The sequence below is a fragment of the Abramis brama genome (assembly GCF_963993115.1).
Source record: "Abramis brama genome assembly, chromosome: 7".
NCBI lineage: Eukaryota > Metazoa > Chordata > Actinopteri > Cypriniformes > Leuciscidae > Abramis > Abramis brama.
In genome coordinates, this window is record NC_139969.1 from 7,744,671 (window position 1) to 7,764,271 (window position 19,601).

The window sequence follows — 19,601 nt, forward strand, 5'->3', positions numbered from 1 at the left end:
CAACGCCTCTGCTGGAATGCCATCAGGTCCTGCAGACTTTCCGTTCTTCAGCTGCTGAATAGCCGTGCGGATCTCTTCTTTCGTGGGTGGGTTGCAGTTGATTGGCAGGTCACTGTCCGCTGGCTGTATATCAGGTGGGTCTTGTAGCGCTGGTCTGTTTAATAACTCCTCAAAGTACACTACCCATCTTCTCTTCTGTCCTTCCTCCACGGGTATGGTCTGCCCATCTTTGGGCAACAAAATCAACAATAGGACAATAAAAACAAATAAATCAAATGTTTCCAATGTAAAATAAAATAAAAAACTCTTCAAATATTCTCAGTTATCACTGGTTTACAGTCACCTGTTACCATTGAAAGATTTAGTATTTTCAGTCATCTACATTGTGACTTAGATTTAATCAACTGAAAACAGTGTCTGTCATCAGATTCATCTACCTTGTGACTTAGATTTAATCAACTGAAAACAGTGTCAGTATAGATCGACCTCCTGTGGGAGGTCCTAACAGTTTCCCTGTGTTTGTAGCCCTTTTGTCTTCATGTATAAAGGTCAGTTACACAGAAAGAACATTGGGTTAAGATTGTTGAAGGGCGACATGCTAGCATCGCTGCTGAAGGACTGCTACACTACAAACCTTCAATAAATTCTTCTCCCCACAAGAACTCTGGTCAAGCTTACTTATTTTATGTATTAGAGAAATCTAATACATTGGCGAGCCACCCAAACGACTGCTCGGCCAAATACACCAAAATCTAACACCATCACAGTGAATTAACCCTAGGAAAACCAGATTCACTGTGTAAAAAGATAACCCTCTTCACTAAAAGAAAACACCTTGAAAGCAAATCACAGTTCAGTTCAATTAGTCACTGATATCAGATTTCGTTCAGTCACTTATCTCAAATCCAACGATGCATCTGTCAATTCACAGTTCCATTCAGAAAAAGAAAAACATCCTTCCTGAAGAAAAGAATGAAAACAACCTTGATTTCAGTCCGGAACTTTCAACAGAACTTTCCGATGAATTAAAAAAACCTGACCTATTAAAAAAACAGAGATCACAAGACAATATATATTTATCTGTGTTCAATATCCCTCAGGTAAGTAATTTCCTTATATTACAATCAACGTTCACATAATAAAATGTTTACAATAATTTTACATTAACTTCTCTCTTTTTCAGGCTCACGTGTATCACGTCAAAGTTGTATTTAATAAGTAATCTTTTTTTACAGTCTATGGCAGAGGTTCCCAAACTTTTTGCCTCAGGGCCCCCCCATACATATGGGTCACATCTCGTGGCAAAGGGAATCAGTTCATCCAAAGCGATTTCAGATAATCCTGGGTATTCCCCTGCAACTGACAGCCAGAATTCATCCAACGGAGTTGAGACAAAGGCTGCTCGCAGGGTCCTGTCACTGGATAGGTCCAGCAGTGAGTCCCGATGACAGGTTGCTGCCAGTGGTGGTGGCAATAAACGGCTGTCGGATCCATTCGTTGTTTTCGTTTTTCTCTTCCTGAAAGTACCGCTTGAAATGTCCAATAAGTCTGCGTAAATGATTAGTTATCAATGTTTTTGTCCCGTCATCCAGAAGCAGCTCATTCTCCTCAATAAATTCATGTTGTCCATCAAACATCTCCACACTTCCTTTTTCTATTCGCGCTGTCCATCGCTCCATCTTCTTTACAAATCCGATTACTTTGTCGGCTAATGACATAATGTTGGTATTGGGGCCTTGCAGTGACATTTTAAGTCCATTCAGTCTATCAAAAATATCTGCCAAGTAGGCCAGGTTTGTCAGAAATGTAGGATCTGTCAGACTTTCTGCGTAGGGCGACTGTATATCCAGTAAGAATAGAAAATAACATATCTTCGTGTAGTTTCCCCTCATAGCAGTATCTGACAAATATGAGCAGCTGTGCTGCATTTGATATATCTGTCGATTCATCAAGTTGTAGGGAAAATTTTCCGGATTTTTTTATACGATCAATAAGCTGAATCTTTATGTCGTTTGCCATGTCATCTATTCGTCGGGCAACGGTGTTATCTGACAGTGGGACCTGTTTAAGCTGACTCGCTATTTTTTCATTATCCATAGCTTGACACATGGCTATTGCTGCAGGGAGAATGAGCGTCTCGCCAATTGTGTGTGGCTTCTTAGATTTTGCAATGAGGTATGAAACTTCATAAGATGCAGCCTGGAGTTTGGTAGTTGTTGTAGTCTGTGTAGTCAATACTTGCTTTTGACCACGCAAATCTTGCTCTTTGCGACGGAAAAAAAAACAATTGTTTTATCAATGTGTGTTGGGTGTTTGGTGTGTAAATGTCTCTTCATTTTCCCCGGCTTCAAACTGTCATTTGCTAGTACCTCCGTACACATTACACATTGTGGACGTGCATCCCAATCAACCAGGAGACACGTAAATCCATACCGAATGTAATCGTCTTGATATCTCCTTCGCTTTGCTGAATTTAAGTGGGCCTGCGAATGCTTGCGTTTCCCTCGCACTTTCACTGGCACCACTGTATCCCCCGCCAGGCTATCCACAGTTCCCACGGGTCTTTCGATCTGCCTTGGATATGCCTCCTCTAGCCTCGGTGTGTCATTGTTAGATTTCGGTTCATCTGAGTTTGCTCCAGTTATTTTAGGCGTAGAATCAACGATTATATTTTTACGAATCAGCCAACGATCCATCTTATTTTCTACACTCTGAAAAGTTTTGCTAGCTGCTAGCGGGTATTATTATTTTGTATGTTGAAACAACATAGGCTATATCAGCTTTTAAAACTGTGATCGCCCCCTAGTGACAATTAAGGCAAAATACAAAAATTGGCATTAACCAGAATAACCAAACATAATTTTCCCTCTCAGCTTTTCACTCGCGCCCCTCCAATGGTAACGTCACACCCCACACTTTGGGAACCACTGGTCTATGGTACCAACTCTGGCAGCCATTTATAGTCCTGGCCACACCCTTGGAGTGTACCATTCTACAGGTAAGTTACTTTCTTACATATGCACTTCTTATCACCTTATGCATATCAAACATCTATCCATGATTAAATAACACAATACAACAATGCAACTAATGAATTAACAAATATAAACCTTGTTTTACAGGAATATTGGAAACCCCCAGTTATGTCATACCAACATGGTTTCTCCCAATCAGACAGGCGTCCACCATATTTTCATACTCTTTAAAATGATCAGATCTGCGCACATGCCCGGGAAACTCATGAATATTAATATAGTCTCCGCCCACTGCCTCTACAGATGCACAACTCACTTTTGCACCACATTTCACATATACCAATGGTGCAAAAGGGAGAGTGCGCGAAACTTGTCACTTGAAAGCAAAAAGCAGTATTTGAGATTCGTCGCAGCAGATTCAAGCAGGTATATACGTGTGTTTGTGCTAGAAAAATATACAAGACATTTGTGAGAAAATATTCTACAAGTGTGCAACTCTCATCGGATGAATTCACATACTGTTTGCAGATGAGTAAAACTTCTCCGTGACTTCACATTTTTTGATGCAGGTGTGTAAATGTGTTTTGCACCATATTCACTGTAGCAACTGTAGCAAAAATGTGAGCGTACGAGTTTCTTAATTTGTGATTTGTAGAATAGGATTTGTCCACCTGCAATGAAGAATTTGAGAAGGTGTAACTGTTGTGTTGTGTTTATGGAAGAGAAAAAAAAGTCTACAAGTTTGCAACTCTTAAAACATTTCTCTCTGTGACTTCAAATTTACTGATACACATGTGTGGCTATTCTCTACAACTACAAATTTCACTGTCACAGGCGTTCAGTTGATTTGTACCAAAAATACCTTCATAGCCAAGCGCCAGCTGATCGCCTGGGTCTCACAACCTGGATCAAATTTTCATAAATCTTTATAAAAAACTACAGATTTGAGCTTTAAACAACTACATTCTCGCCTGAAAAACTCTTAAAACTACATTTCGTGACACAAAAACAGTAGTATTATATTTCAACTGTAACGTTATATTAAAAAAATGACGCTTCTTATGTTGTCATTCCCCTTGTAGCACGCACGAGTGACGATACTCTGTCAACCAATCAACGTTCTGCAGTGAGTCTAGCTCCACCCTTTAGTACCGTACCACTGTGCTAGGTACCCCAACGGAAGGGTACCTAAAAAGTGGTACGGTACGGCATTTTGGTACCATTCACAACTTTTGACAGTGGAAACGGAAATAACTACTATAATAAATAAATACTGTACCGTACCGTACCACTCAGTGGAAACGAGCCATTATAGTCTAGGCCACACCCTTGGAGTGTACCATTCTACAGGTAAGTTACTTTCTTACATATGCACTTCTTATCACCTTATGCATATCAAACATCTAACCATGATTAAATTACACAATAACACAATACAACAATGCAACTAATGAATTAACAAATATAAACCTTGTTGTATAGGAATATTGTAAACCCCCAGTTATGTCATATACCCAACATGGTTTCTCCCAATCAGACAGGCGTCCACCATGTTTTAATACTCTGCTTTTAAAATAATACAGGTTTGGTCACTGGTGTTTCACAAGCAGGTACGTTATATTTCTCATACTGTGTAACGCAATCTTAAATAAAGATTTAAAATCAAACATATGTGTATTGTGATTATTTATATCAATGAATGAGTGAACAATGTTAGTGGCTAATGTTACCCAAACACATTGTACATATCCACTACACATAACGAGCAAATACACATCATACTCTCACATATCTTAAACACATTATACACAATACTTTCAAACATTCACAAACATTGCACAAGTCTGAGTATGCATGATATCAATGTCAGTAAACAGACCGTTTTTATGCTGCAACAATATATGTGTGTGTTAGATATATGGTGTTCATGATCATGGTGTTCATATTAATCCTGAAATTAAGTCAAGGTTACGTGTGACTTGTGCCACAGTAGACCTTCTGTTGGCTTGGACCAGACTGAATCGATGAGCCTTGGGTGCCCAACACCCACTGTTGACCGGGAGCAACACACAAGCCTTGCTATTTCAGAGATACTCTGACGCAGTTGACTTGCCATAACAATCTGGCCCTTGTCAAAGTCACTCAGATCTTTATTCCTGCCCATTTCTCCTGCATCAAACACATTGATAACGATAACTGATTGTTTGCTTACCATCTAGTCTACCCAGACCTTAATTTGTGGCTTTGTTAGGAGATGATCAACAATATTTGCTTCACCTGTTACTGGTCATAATGTTTTGGTCCACCAATGTATTTCCCAGAAGTCAAAATAATATCAATAATAACATCAGGTCCTCAGTGTAATAAAGAGATGGATCTCAAGATCATATAGCCACTCTGCAGAAGTGCTCAAATGTACAGAAGATCCTGGAAAGCCAAAGAATGTGTAGTACCAGGAGGATTTTTCTGAAGTACAGTGAGCAGCTTCACTACTCAAGAAAAACTCAGAGACTCATGAGCAGTGTTGGGGCAAGCAATGCATTACTTTTAAAGTTACAACAAAATATGAGTTACTTTTTCACATAAGTAATGCAGGTTACTTTGTTTTCCCATTTACTGACTGACAGCTCTCCTGTCCCCATGTTGACAGAAATCAGGAGTAAAGTGCAGAAGCATGGTGTGCACTTGCCGCTTTGTAAACATATACTGTATTATTGAAGTTCTAGGCCTAATGTGAGTATGCATTTACTCATTTCACTTGAAGAGAAACAGATTCAGTATTCCTCCAAATGAATAAAAGCAGTTAAATGCAAACTCAAAATACTGTATTATGCAAACCTGTAATAAGTAAATGTTAAATAACACACAAAATTATTAACCAATGTCTTTGCTTCTGATCTTCAGTGATACAAATCAAATGTATAATCAGCAAAAATGACTTGAGATAATCGTCACATTTGCTTATTTTATATTTTTTTTATATTGCTGAAGTAAGTGTGTTGAACTTTATTATCCTGCTTCCTATTCCAGAATGGCAGAGCATTTGTTTGAGCAGCATCCTCTGCTGTACAGGTGTGAACTTCCTTCAGCCTGAGCCTTATTCATTTCACTTTTAGTGTGAAAGGGCCTTTTTTGTTGTTTTGTTTTTTGGCATAAAAACAAAAAAGCAAATCTAGCCCAGGTGAGAAAAAGTAATGCAAAAGTAACGTAATGCATTACTTTTCATAAAAAGTGCCCCCGTGTCACCAAGCTTGGCCCCCCCTCTGGCCCCCCTAAATTTGGAATCGTAAAATCACACCAAACAACTGCGCCATTTTATCAGTTGCGGCGCCTTCATCTAAAGGCTACACTGCAGCACGACGGATATTCACATCAAATGTTAACGCAGAGGAACGGGACACTGCAGTTCACAAAAGTTCATAATTTGCATGTGCTTTAAAGCCTTGCCGGTTAAACATGTCATTCGCTGCTGATGCGCTGTTCAAATATGCGCTTTACTGAGCGCGTACACTCGACGCGCACATGCACTAAAAGCCTGTTACTGGACTAAGTTATCTTTTGAGTCTTATATTGCGCTAATACTGTCAAATACAGACAATGTTTACATAAACAAAGTTGGTTATGTCTAAAGTGAAACCAAACAGAGAAAATTAATTAAAATCTGCTTGTCATATGCGTGTATATTAGACGCGTCGCGTGCAGTTCTTAAAGAGACAGTAGCCCTAATAATAAACATGCTGCAGCTTGTCCTTAAAGAGATAGTTCACCCAAAACCAAACAGTTGCTGGTCCCCATTGACTTCCATACATAGTAGGAAAAAAATATACTATGGAAGTCACAGGGGTACATCAACTGTTTGGTTACTCACATTCTTTCAAATAACGTTTATTTTCAACAGAATAAAGAAACTTATTCAGGTTTAAAACAACTTAAGAGAGTAAATTATGACTTTTTTGGGGGAGAACTATCCCTTTAATGTTAATAAAACAACAAAACACACAGAGGAAATCATTCACTGCTCTTGACTGAGAACTTTAAGTCTGTTGTGTTTTATTTTCATATTTGTTCATTTAAGTACTTTCTTCAGTTCTACTGTTAAATACACCTATAGCTGAAAAAATAAAGCACTGTGATCTGCACATTTATTTAAAGCACATTTATTTCATTTGTATATTAAGTTGTGTATGTGTAATATGTATCTCTGTTCTTAATTTTTAATAACAAAGAAAATAGTGACAAAGATTTTTATCTTCGCCACTTTGGCCTAAATGTCTGCCATTCTTTTTTATTTTATATTTTGTTACCTATATTTTGTTACCTATAAGGCTTTGTTTTTAAAATAGGGACATTAGTTTGGCTGTAATGCTCAGTCACATGCAAAATAGAAAAACCAACATGAAAAAAGAATCGTGACAAAATCGTGATTTTCCTGAAAAAAAAGAAAATTGTGATATGATATTATTGCCATATCGCCCACCCCAGGCGTAAAAGTGCCTAGATGTGCTTATAGATGCTAAAAATGTGTTATTATTGATCATTATATCACACTACAATTAAACATAATGAAACATTCATTTGAATTGAAATTGTTTTATTAGCTTAGCTAATATAATTTATTAGCTTTTTCTAGAGATTGCAGTCATGCATGACATGGTGAAAAATGACTTGAAATAATACTGAAAATAGGTTAAGATAAATGTTAAATGTGTGCCCCCTAAAAGCACAAGTGGCCCCTGCCTTATTTTTGCTCAGTTTCATAAAAAGATTCACTGATTCATTTAGGTCATCAATACTGTTCCCATATACTTTCACAGAAAAATCTAACATCACAACAAGGATGTTATACAGCTTATATTACCAGTCTGTAGTAAGATGATGTTTGGTGTTCAATGTTCAAATGATGTTTTGGAGTTCAATGTTCAGAGATGTTTGTCAACTTTATTTGCATAGTGCACTACTCCCACACTGAAGCCTCTATAAACCACAAGCGCTCTATGCCCTGGATGTCACGGCAGACTACAAACAAAAGGTGTGAGGACTCAAAAGCTGGAGAAATAAGTATTTATTAATAAAAACACAAAACAAAACCCACGAGGGGGAAAACAGAACTAAGTAAATACAAAAACAATAACAGATATGAACACTCTGGAAGATCTCGGGGAACAGGAAACAAAAGACAACATACCGACACAGACTGCAAACAAGAGGGAACTAATAAAGGGAAACTAATCAGGAGGGAACAGGTGGATGAACACAATAATCAGATAACAAGGGGGAGGGATCAGACAATAACACGAGCACATGGCCCAAAATAACAAAACACCCATGTGCAGCACAAGACAGGACAGGCATGTGACACTGGAGTTAGGAATCATTTTTCTTTAGTTTGAGAGCTGAAATTTTACATTGTTTTTCACTTTTTAATTTCTGTATTTTTTTCCCCAACTATTTGTCTTAACTGACAGACGTGCAAACGTGCAATGGCTCAGTTTTTATTAACATGCTTCTTAGTTTTGATATCAGCACAACTGGTGAGTACTTTTCCTTACATTTATGAAATCTCTCTCTCTCTCTCTCTCTCTCTCTCTCTCTCTCTCTCTCTCTCTCTCTCTCTCTATATATATATATATATATATATATATATAGTGCTGGGCAATGATACGAAGAATAATGAAACGAATAATCGCATCCAAAATAAAAGTTTGTGTTTACATAATACATGTTTGTGTATTGTGTAAAATTATTTTGTATATATAAAGAAGAACTTAAGAAAAATGTGTTATTTATATATAAAATATGTATATATAATATAAATAATGTATAAATATATATACAGTATATACATGCAAATATTCCTTAAATATATATATATATGCATATGTGTGTATTTATATAGGCTTATACAAAATTATTATACGCAGTACACATATATATTAAGTAAACACAAACTTTTATTTTGGATGTGATTAATCGTGATTAATTGTTTCTATATATAAATCTTGTAACTATTCTATATGTGTAGTGTTCTCATATTCACATCATATTATCTTTATAGGTCAAATCATCTGGTGTGTTTGAGTTGAAGGTTCAGTCATTCACAACCAACAGCAGCAGTGTGTGTAAACAGTCCAGTGAATGTAAGGGTTTTTTCCGTGTTTGCCTGAACTACACGCAGGATGACTTTTCATATAGGCTGGCATGTTCAGATGGCACTGGACTGACCGGAACATTCAGCACAGACCAGAGCTCCATTTACACTAGTGCACCAATAACTGTGCCCTTTGACTTCAAGTGGCCGGTGAGTAGCTCAAAGTGAATGAACATTGAAAAATATATTAAACAGATATAATATCATGCTATAGGCCTACATATAGCATACTTTGCATAGGCATACACAACAAATGTTGTTAACTGGTTATTAACTGACAGATATCACTCAGATAGATCCTGAAATAATCACGTCTTTCTCACTAACGCTTAAAAGAAATGTGACTGCGGTCAGAGTCTTTTTTTATCCAATCAGAAGACTATGAGCCGCTTTCTGCCAGTAAATCATTTTGCGGATTCTCAAGGCAGCCCATGGGAATCAGGAAGCGGGGAAAGACATTAATAGATTGTCATGTGAGAACGCTGTGTTGCTACCGTTGCGCTGATTTTGGATTTTGTCTACTAAAATCAAAATATTAGATATAAAGCCTTGTGAAGCTCTGAAAAAGCTTTCCTTTGATCATGCAGGGAAAAGATTCAAGCCTCTGAGCATTGACAACAGTTCCATCTGCTGATTCGTAACATTTACAGTAGCCGTAAAGCCGACAATTAAAGGCAGGCGATTTGTTCCAAAACATTTTTTATTATGCTGGTTGAAAGTCTCTTCACATCTCGATAGCAATCGAAAAAGTTAAGTGGTCTAAATGTATTTATATATGTGTCTATATATCGTCTGTGGAAGGCATAGGACCATAAAATGTTGGTCCAATCACGATTTACTACCTGTCTGTCAACGTATGTATTTCCATACCTCTGTGCACCCTGCTCATGCAGACATCACACGTCATCAGCTCGTTTAATGCTATGCAGAGTTAGACAGACGTCAGTCACCGAGCACTGCAACCGAAACAGCAGCACCTTTAACAGTTCCTCCTGAACCAAAACAACAAAATTATGTTACGTTCACGCCCTAACTACTGTAATTTGGAAGAGATGGAAACCCATGATGTTATCGGAGCGGTTTGTTACTCGAATTTATGCATTTCAATGCTTTCAAAGCCAGCTCACTATTGCTAGCCTTTCTGAAAAGTATACACATCAGAGTTTACATCGTAAACAAACAATAACTAAAATGTCCAACAATTAAGTAAAGGTTTTTATATATGCATTGGAGCCTTGGTGTCATTTGTAACACAATTAATGTAAAGTTAAGTTCCCTGTTCGTGTTTGCAGATATATATTTTTTTATTCTTACCTGTGACATTGAGATGATGCATTTTTGCTCACCTGTCGCGACAACACAGAAAGCCTAAACTAACTAACACTCCATTCTATTTCTTATTAACGGTCTTGCGCTACATCCGACAACAGTACAAATGGATTTGGAGCGTTTTCTTTGAGTGCAACACCACAGCGCCCAGTGTAGCACGTGTTACAAAATTACTACTGTCATTACAGGGAACTGTCTCAGTGATAATTGAAGCATGGAACTCAGAGTCCTCCAATGATCAGTCAACAGGTATGCCCCTTTTTTTCTATTTCACATTTTATTTACAGACTAGTTTTTAATTAATGGACTTATTGTTTTTCAGAGAATCTAAACAGTATGATTAGCCACTTTGCCACACAAATAAATCTTACTATTGGTGAGAAATGGTCCCAGGGTGTGCATCTTGGAGAGCAAAGTAAACTGCGCTTTTCCTACCGCGTAGTGTGTGATGAATTCTACTATGGCGATGACTGCTCTGATTTCTGCCGCCCACGAGATGACCCGTTCGGTCACTTTAACTGTGACGCCGCTGGAAATAGAATTTGCTTGCCTGAATGGAAAGGCGAATATTGTGCAGAATGTAAGAGTTTTTTGTTGTTGTTGTCCATTAACATCAAAACAACCTATATATATACAGTACAGTACAGGCCAAAAGTTTGGACACATTACTATTTTAATGTTTTTGAAAGAGGTTTCTTCTGCTCATCAAGCCTGCATTTATTTGATCAAAAATACAGAAAAAAAAGTAATATTGTGATATATTATTACAATTTAAAATAATTGGTTTTCAATTTATTATACTTTTATTTCTGTGATGCAAAGCTGAATTTTCAGGATCATTACTCCAGTCTTCAGTGTCACATGTGACATCCAGTCTATCACATGATCCATTAGAAATCATTCTAATATTCTGATTTATTATGTGTTTGAAACAGTTCTGCTGCCTAATATATTTGATGAATAAAAGGTTAAAAAGAATAAATATTTTCTAATAATATAAATCTTCTTTACTATCACTTTTTTTGATCAATTTAACACATCCTTGCTGAATAAAAGTATTGATTTATTTCAAAAAAGAAAAGAAAAAACAATTACTGACCCCAAATTACTGACCAGTAGTGTATATTGTTGTTACAAAAGATTTCTATTTTTAAAACATTTGCTTCTTTTTTTTATTTTAATTTTACTTTTTATTCATCAAAGTATACTAAAAAAGTATCACGTTATGAAAAAATATTAAGCAGCAGAACTGTTTCCAACTTTGATAATGAATCATCATATTAGAATGATTTCTAAAGGATCATGTGATAGACTGGAGTAATGATCCTGAAAATTCAGCTTTGCATCACAGAAATAAATGATAATTTAAAGTATAATAAATTGAAAAACAATTATTTTAAATTGTAATAATATCAAATCAAATCAAATCAAAGTTTATTTATAAAGCACAGTAAAAACAACAATAGTTGACCACTGTGCTGTACAATGTCATACTAAAAAAGGTATAAAATAAGTGATATACACATATGCATATATACACATACACATGTACACATGCACAAATATACATACATGCGTATATACACACAGTACACACCTATACACAAAAACATGCATAACACATACATACATACATACATAAATATAATAAAGACCGCAATGCAAAAAAAAAAAAAGAGAGAATGAGTAAATCAGAACACTGATAAATGGTCTAAAAAGTCTAGGAACAGTTATATGCCTGAGAAAAAAGGTATGTTTTTAGCTTAGATTTAAATTCAGCTTCTGATGAAACTGATCTGAGGGAGACCGGGAGACTGTTCCACAACTTTGGCCCAACAACAGAAAAAGCCCGGTCACCTCGCAGCTTTAATCTAGATCTAGGGACCATCAGTAATTTTTGTTCAGAGGATCTCAGAGATCTAACAGAGGTTTTTGGGTTCACAATGTTGCAAAGATAAGTAGGGGCTGAACCATTCAAAGCTTTAAAAACAAAAAGTAAAATTTTAAAATCAATTCTGTAGTGGACCAGCAACCAGTGCAAGGAGCGCAGTACAGGGGTAATATGTTCGAACTTGCGAGTACCAGTCAAAAGTCTGGCAGCTGCGTTCTGAACCATCTGAAGTCGATTTATATTAGATTGACTAATTCCAACATAGAAAGAATTACAATAATCCAGCCGAGATGACACAAATGCATGGATCACTCTCTCAAACTCAGAAAAGGTTAAAAAACTCTTGGTTTTAGATAACAATCGTAGTTGGAAAAAACAAGATCTAACTACAGAGTTTATCTGTTTGTCAAATTTGAGTGAGGATTCAAAAATGACACCCACATTTTTTGTAGAGGGTCTTTCATAGCAAACTAAGTCTCCCAAATCATAATTAAAGGTGCCTGAAGGCTCAAAAACCATAACCTCTGTTTTGCTCTCATTAAGGTGCAAAAAATTTGAAGAAAGCCAAGACTTAATATCAGCCAGACATGCAGCTAAGGATCTCAAAGCTGTTTTGTCGTTGTGCTTCAGGGGCAAATAAATTTGGGTGTGATCAGCATAAAAATGAAATGACAGCTTGTGCTTGGTAAAAATAGACCCCAAAGGAAGCATATATAATGAGAACAAAACAGGAGCCAAAATGGAGCCCTGAGGAACTCCAAACATCAGGGCGCAGCTGGATGAAGAAAAACCATCAAGACAAACAGAAAAAGTCCTATCTTCGAGATATGATTTGAACCAGTCCAGAGCGCGACCTTCAATACCCACATATTTTTCTAGGCGCGATATAAGAATTTTGTGGTCGACGGTATCGAAAGCAGCGCTTAAATCTAAAAGTAGAAGTATCATTGAGTCCCCTGAGTCTACAGTTAATAAAATATCATTTAAAACTTTTAAAAGTGCAGACTCCGTACTATGATGCTTCCTGAAACCAGATTGAAATTTTTCAAATATATTGTTTGATTCTAAGAAGCTCTGTAATTGTACTAAAACAACCTTTTCTAAGGCTTTAGAAATGAAAGCCAAATTTGAGATCGGTCTATAACTTGATGAGACGGCCGGGTCGAGATTAGGTTTTTTAAGCAGTGGTTTAACAATTGCATGTTTAAAATATCTTGGAACGGTTGCTGTAAGAAGTGACTTATTTATTATAGCTAAAATACTTGGTCCGACAACATCAAAGACCTCAAGAAAAAACCGAGTGGGAACAATATCAAGTGGGCATGTAGTGGGTTTCAAAGGCTTAATTATGTCTTGAAAGGAGCTTAAAGAGATTGTCTGGAATTCATTACAAATTGGAGTGCAGAGATGCGGGACAGATAGATCATAATTTGAAGATACTATACGCTGTCTTATGTCAACTATTTTATCTGTGAAAAACCTGAGAAAATCTTCACATACTGCAGCTGAGGCATTCAAAGAAACAGCACTATTTGGATTTAAAACAGAGTTTAAAATGGTAAAAAGAGTTTTAGGTTTATGACAATTTTTTGCAATGATATCTGAAAAATACTGAGATTTTGCCAGTTTAACTGATTTTTGATACCCAATTAATGATTCACGTAGCATTTCAAAAGATACTTGTAGTTTATCTTTTTTCCACTTCCGTTCGGCTCTACGACAAACTCGTCTATGTTCTTGTGTGGTACTGTTTAACCAGGGTTCAGGTTTAGATTTTAGTCGTTTTTCTCGCACAGGAGCCACAGAATTTAAAATATCATTTGAAATGGAATTAAACAATGAAAGATGTTCATCTACATTTGAATTATTTAAGGAAGAATCAAGGTTCTACATCAAACAGGCCTCCTTAAAATAAACAGCAAAATCATCATTAGATGAAGGATTAAAAAGCCGAGTTTGCTGTGATAACCTCTTAGATTTCATAGTTTTACCATTTGGAAGAGAGCAAGTGAACATAATAGGCATATGATCTGAAAAACTCAATTCAAGAGTTTCAAGTTTGCAAACTGGAATGCCATGCAATAATACAAGATCTAAGGTATGGCCTTGTTTGTGAGTGGGACCATTTACCACTTGAATGAAGTCCAGAGAGTCAACCAGACTAAGAAAATCTTTAGCCAGGGAATTTGACTCGCAACAAACATGAATATTAAAATCCCCCACAACTAAAAGCCTATCATATTTAAGAACAGCTTCGCTCAAAAAGTTTGAAAACTCCTTTAAAAAGTCCTTGTTTGGTTTCGGAGGACGATAAACCACTGCAATCGATAACTGATGTTTATTTAGCTGAAAGAGTAGTATTTCAAAGCTTGAGTAGGATTCAGTCTTTAGGGTATGACAACAAAATCGGCTTCTCTTACGAGAGTTCTCTCGTACTGCGTTTTTACTAAAACGCTACGGGAAAAGTCTCTTTTCACGAAACACTGCAAAAAATTATCCTTTAATTTTCATATATGTAAAACGCGTTGCAGCAGCAGTCAGCTATGGCGAGACGGCTTGCTCGCTCATTGGCTGCTCTGCGGCAACTGCATAAGCCTATCGAGCGAGGCCTGGGGTGACGTCAGGCCAATGAGGGCGCTTCGCGCCCTCCTCGCCACTTCCCGCCGAGACGGAGCTCGAGAAGGCTGATTCACTTGATTTTAATCTCTTCAGCGAAGCGCACGCATCGCTGGATCACGAGGAAGCACGCGTCGTCTGATGCAAGCACTTCAGCGGGACGAGCCCTTGAAGCCGCTGGCCAATGCCGCCTTCTACCGCCGTACCTGCTGCGCTTTCCGACGCCATATCCTTTACATTCTTTGTTCTTGTGTATGTGTGTGTGTGTGTGTTCGCTTTGCAACACGCACCCCTAAAAGAGCTGCGTCTTTTTCAAGATGCCTTCTCATGCAGCGCTCGCTCGCTGACGGCGAAACGCCTTCACTCCGAGCCAATTGCCTACGGTGACTCTGAGGACTCGCCGGGCATCCTTTCCGAGGCTGCCCTTCCTGGAAGCGGATGGCGGGATTAGTTTTTCTTTACGTTACAAGAAAAGCTACCCTGCCTCTGCACGCGTCATTCACCGGCGAAGGAGAAAAGAGTGTTCTTAGTCCCACCGTTGGTCGGTCTGACCTCTTTTCTCTCACATTTCTCAGTTCCCTGTTCGGCGACTGGAAATATTATTGCAGCAAGTGAGTCTGTTACACGCTTGCCTGCCAGCAAACGCCGAAGAATACATGTTGACGCCGCTTTCAAAATCCTGTATCCCCCTGTGGCTCAGTGGTGGAATTATAGGTTTTCCACACGGGCGACCGGGGTTCGTATCCCGGTCTAGCGGCATATATATTTATGCCGCCAATGCTTTGCTCTGTCAGTCCCCTGAAGGCGACTGCAGAGATGCATTTTGCAGCCAGCGAGCGCGTAGTACCCGCTTGCCTGCAACCGAACACCGTTTCTACGGTTCCCGTGCGTCACTGGCGAAAGGAGAATGGAGTGTTTTCAGCCCCGCTGAAACTGGGCGATATCCACTCTTCTCACATTCTGGCATTTTGCAGGCGTCTGAAAATGCCAATCACTCTGTCTGTTCCCCGAGAGGCAACTGCAGACGTGTTTTTTGCTGCCCACGAGCACGTGGTACATGCCTGCAAGCAAACGCCAGTGTGGATAATACTCGCGCTGACTTTGTCTATGTATCTTCACTGTGGTCCAGTGGTAGATTCTTAGACTTACGCGCGGGGGATCCGAGGTTCGAACCCAAGGCCTGCCGGCAGAAAATTTTTATGCCGCCGAATGCAAATCACTCTGTTTGTTCCCCGAGAGGCAACTGCAGACGTGTTTTTGCTGCCCACGAGCACGTGGTACATGCCTGCAAGCAAACGCCAGTGTGGATAATACTCGCGCTGACTATATCTATGTATCTTCACTGTGGTCCAGTGGTAGATTCTTAGACTTGCGCGCGGGGGATCCGAGGTTCGAACCCCAGGCCTGCCGGCAGAAAATATTTATGCCGCCGAATGCAAATCACTCTGTTTGTTCCCCGAGAGGCAACTGCAGACGTGTTTTTTGCTGCCCACAAGCACGTGGTACATGGCCGGACTTCTACCGAAGTCCCGGCCACGGCCGATGATGCTATATGTGTAGAGAAGATGCCCACTGCTAGTGCCCATCCCTACACACTAGCACAGCCCTTCACACAGGGCCCGCGCTCATTTATTCGTCTCGGGTCGATCACGCACACAACATAGTGAACGTGCGTGCCCACTGCCTAGTGCCCACAAACACTATGTTCTGCATGCCTTGTGGTTTCTGTAAAGACGAAACCTGTGTGCATTCACTCTGCTCAGACAGACAGTGCACTCATTGCAGTAACTGTGCCCGCTCTCCCGCGCCCACACTTACTCACGGTATTTTCTGGTGTCCCGGCCACGGCCGATGGTGCTATAAGTGTAGTGTCGATGCCCACTCCTCAGTGCCCATCTCTACACACAAGCACAGCCCTACACTTAGGGCTCGCGCACATAAAATCGACTCAGGTCGATTGCGCTTCCAACATAGTGAAAGTGCCCGCACAAACACTATGTCTCACAGACCACAGGCTCTCTGTAAAAACGAGACCTGTGCGCGCTCGCTCTGCTCAGTCAGACAGCGCGCCCAAAGCAGTGAATGTGCCCGCTTCCCGCCCACATTTACTCGCAGACATGAGTCCCGCGGGACCCGCTCAGCCCTCCCTCACTCAGTCAAGCGCTGTAGTAAGGTCGAGGACGAGCGCTCTGCCCGCTGTAATAAGCGCGCCCCCCGCCTCGAATGCCACAGGCATAACGCCTACGTTATTGCGCCCCGAAGCGCCTCTGTTGCACGGCGAACAGAGCGCGCTTCGCATCCAGCCCTTAGCCAACCATGCAGAAGCATGGGCAGCGCTTCCAGGGGTTTCGGACTGGGTGCTAGGCATTATAAAGAGAGGCTTCTCGCTACAGTTTTGTCGACGCCCTCCCCGCTTCACAGCGCGCGTCCAACTACGGTGGTTTCAGAAGTAGCACACCTACTTCGCGCCGAAATATCAAAACTGATAAGCAAAGGGGCGATAGAGCGTGTGCCCCAAGCTCAAAGCGAAGGGGGGCTATACAGCAGATACTTTCTAGTACCCAAAAAGGACGATGGTATCAGACCCATACTGGATCTAAGACGGCTGAACAAAGCATTAGTGAAACGCAGTTTCAAAATGCTCACGACCAGGAAAATCCTCGCGCATGTTCGCCGAGGAGACTGGTTTATGTCAATAGATCTGAAGGACGCGTATTTTCAAATACAGATAGCGTCACATCACAGGCGATACTTGAGATTCGCCTTCGAGGGTCAGACATACCAGTATACAGTCCTGCCGTTCGGTTTGTCCCTGGCACCTCGTACATTTACGAAATGCATGGACGCAGCGCTCGCTCCTCTCAGACTCAGAGGCATGCGAGTGCTGAACTATTTGGACGACTGGTTGATCCTAGCCCAATCACGATCTCAGCTCGTGAAGCACAGAACCATTTTACTCGATCACCTCGAGAATCTTGGTATCACGGTCAATTGGGCGAAGAGTTCACTGAACCCCAGTCAAACGATTTCGTTTCTGGGTATCGTTCTGGACTCGCAGTCTATGACAGCGCGGCTGTTGCCACAGCGCGTGCTGCACATTCAGCGCGCGGCGAAGTCTTTCCGCCGCGGCGTTTTCACCCCGCTCAGGAAGTTTCAAAGGATGCTGGGTCTTATGGCCTCAGCATCGTCAGTTCTCCGGCTGGGCTTGCTCCGCATGCGCCCGCTGCAGTTCTGGTTGAAAGCGCGGGTACCGCGCGGAGCGTGGGTGTCCGGTCGATTACGCCTCAAGGTCGATCAGAACTGTGTTACAGCCCTGGTGCCTTGGATGGCAGACGACTGGTACCGATCAGGTGTAAGCCTGGGGACTTCCTCGGGAGTGAGGATGGTGTCGACAGACGCATCCACCTCGGGATGGGGAGCGCTGCTCGAGGGCAGACCGTTCTTCGGCCTGTGGTCGGAACGAGAAAAGCTCCAACACAAAAACTTAGAAATGCTGACAGTGCACAACGCGCTGACGCGTTTTTGTCCCCACATCAAGGACCAACACGTCATAGTCCGTTCGGACATCATGGCTGTGGTGTCCTACATAAATCGCCAGGGCGGTCTGAAATCCACATCCCTGTACAGGTTGGCGAAACGCCTCCTAATACGGGCTCAGCACAACTTGCGCTCGCTGAGAGCAGTGCATGTACCTGGGCTTCAGAATGTGGGCCCAGACAGACTGTCCAGGAACAACGTTCCCCCGGGCGAGTGGTCTCTACACCCACAAGCAGTCCGGCTGTTGTGGGAGAGATTCGGCAGAGCGGAGGTGGACCTATTCGCGTCCCACGAAAACGCCTACTGCCCTGCGTTCTTTTCAAAGAGCGACAGCGCGCTGTCCCGAAGGTGGCCGCGCTGCCCGCTATACGTTTTTCCCCCCATCTCCCTCCTGCCACAGGTGTTGGAACGGGTCAGGGAAACAAAATGCCCAGTGCTGCTTGTAGCACCGTTCTGGAAGAACCAAGCATGGTTCCCAGTCCTGATGCAGTTAGCAGACATCGCTCCATGGCCAGTGCCGTTGAGGAGAGATCTCCTCTCGCAGGCCGGGGGCTCGATTTGGCACCCACACCCGGAGCTGTGGTCCCTTCATGTGTGGGCGCTCAACGGATATCCGTTGGTCTCGCAGAGGGAGTCATGAATACCATCACTCAGGCTAGAGCACCGTCGACTCGGCGGCTTTATGCTTCGAAGTGGTCGGTTTTCTCCGGCTGGTGTACAGCTCGGAGCCTATCACCCCTCGAATGTGAGGTAACGGAGGTTCTCTCCTTCCTACAAGAGCTGTTGGATAAGGGCAGATCCCCTTCCACGCTCAAAGTATATGTGGCGGCTATTTCAGCGTTCTCCGGTTCAACGCTGGGTCAGTCACTGGGAAGGAACGATTTAGTCATCCGCTTCCTCAGGGGAGCTAGGAGACTGAATCCACCCAGACCTCCTTCAGTCCCTATGTGGGACCTTTCTACGGTCTTGGCGGCCATGAAAGGTGCCCCTTTCGAGCCTATCCAGTCTATTAGCCTCAAACATTTGTCTTTCAAAACAGTGTTTTTGATGGCTCTCGCTTCAGTGAAGCGCATAGGCGATCTGCACGCGCTCTCCGTGAGCCCGG

At 41.1% G+C, this 19,601-nt stretch overlaps 1 protein-coding gene across 5 annotated transcripts in view; it reads left to right on the forward strand.

Moving 5' to 3' along the window:
- The first annotated feature begins 7,982 nt into the window (after positions 1-7,982).
- Positions 7,983-19,601, forward strand: part of LOC311086742 (uncharacterized protein) — a 54,022-nt gene continuing 42,403 nt past the window's right edge. The window contains exons 1-5 of one of the 5 annotated variants that reach the window (XM_084119779.1): positions 7,983-8,323; positions 8,441-8,506; positions 9,031-9,273; positions 10,641-10,701; positions 10,775-11,032. In XM_084119779.1, coding sequence (XP_083975905.1) covers positions 8,456-8,506; positions 9,031-9,273; positions 10,641-10,701; positions 10,775-11,032 — 613 coding nt within the window. In that variant the 5' untranslated portion in view covers positions 7,983-8,323; positions 8,441-8,455. Of the gene's footprint in view, positions 8,507-9,030; positions 9,274-10,640; positions 10,702-10,774; positions 11,033-19,601 lie in introns of all 5 variants that reach the window. The other 4 variants (XM_084119780.1, XM_084119783.1, XM_084119782.1 and 1 more) reach the window with 4 other exon arrangements.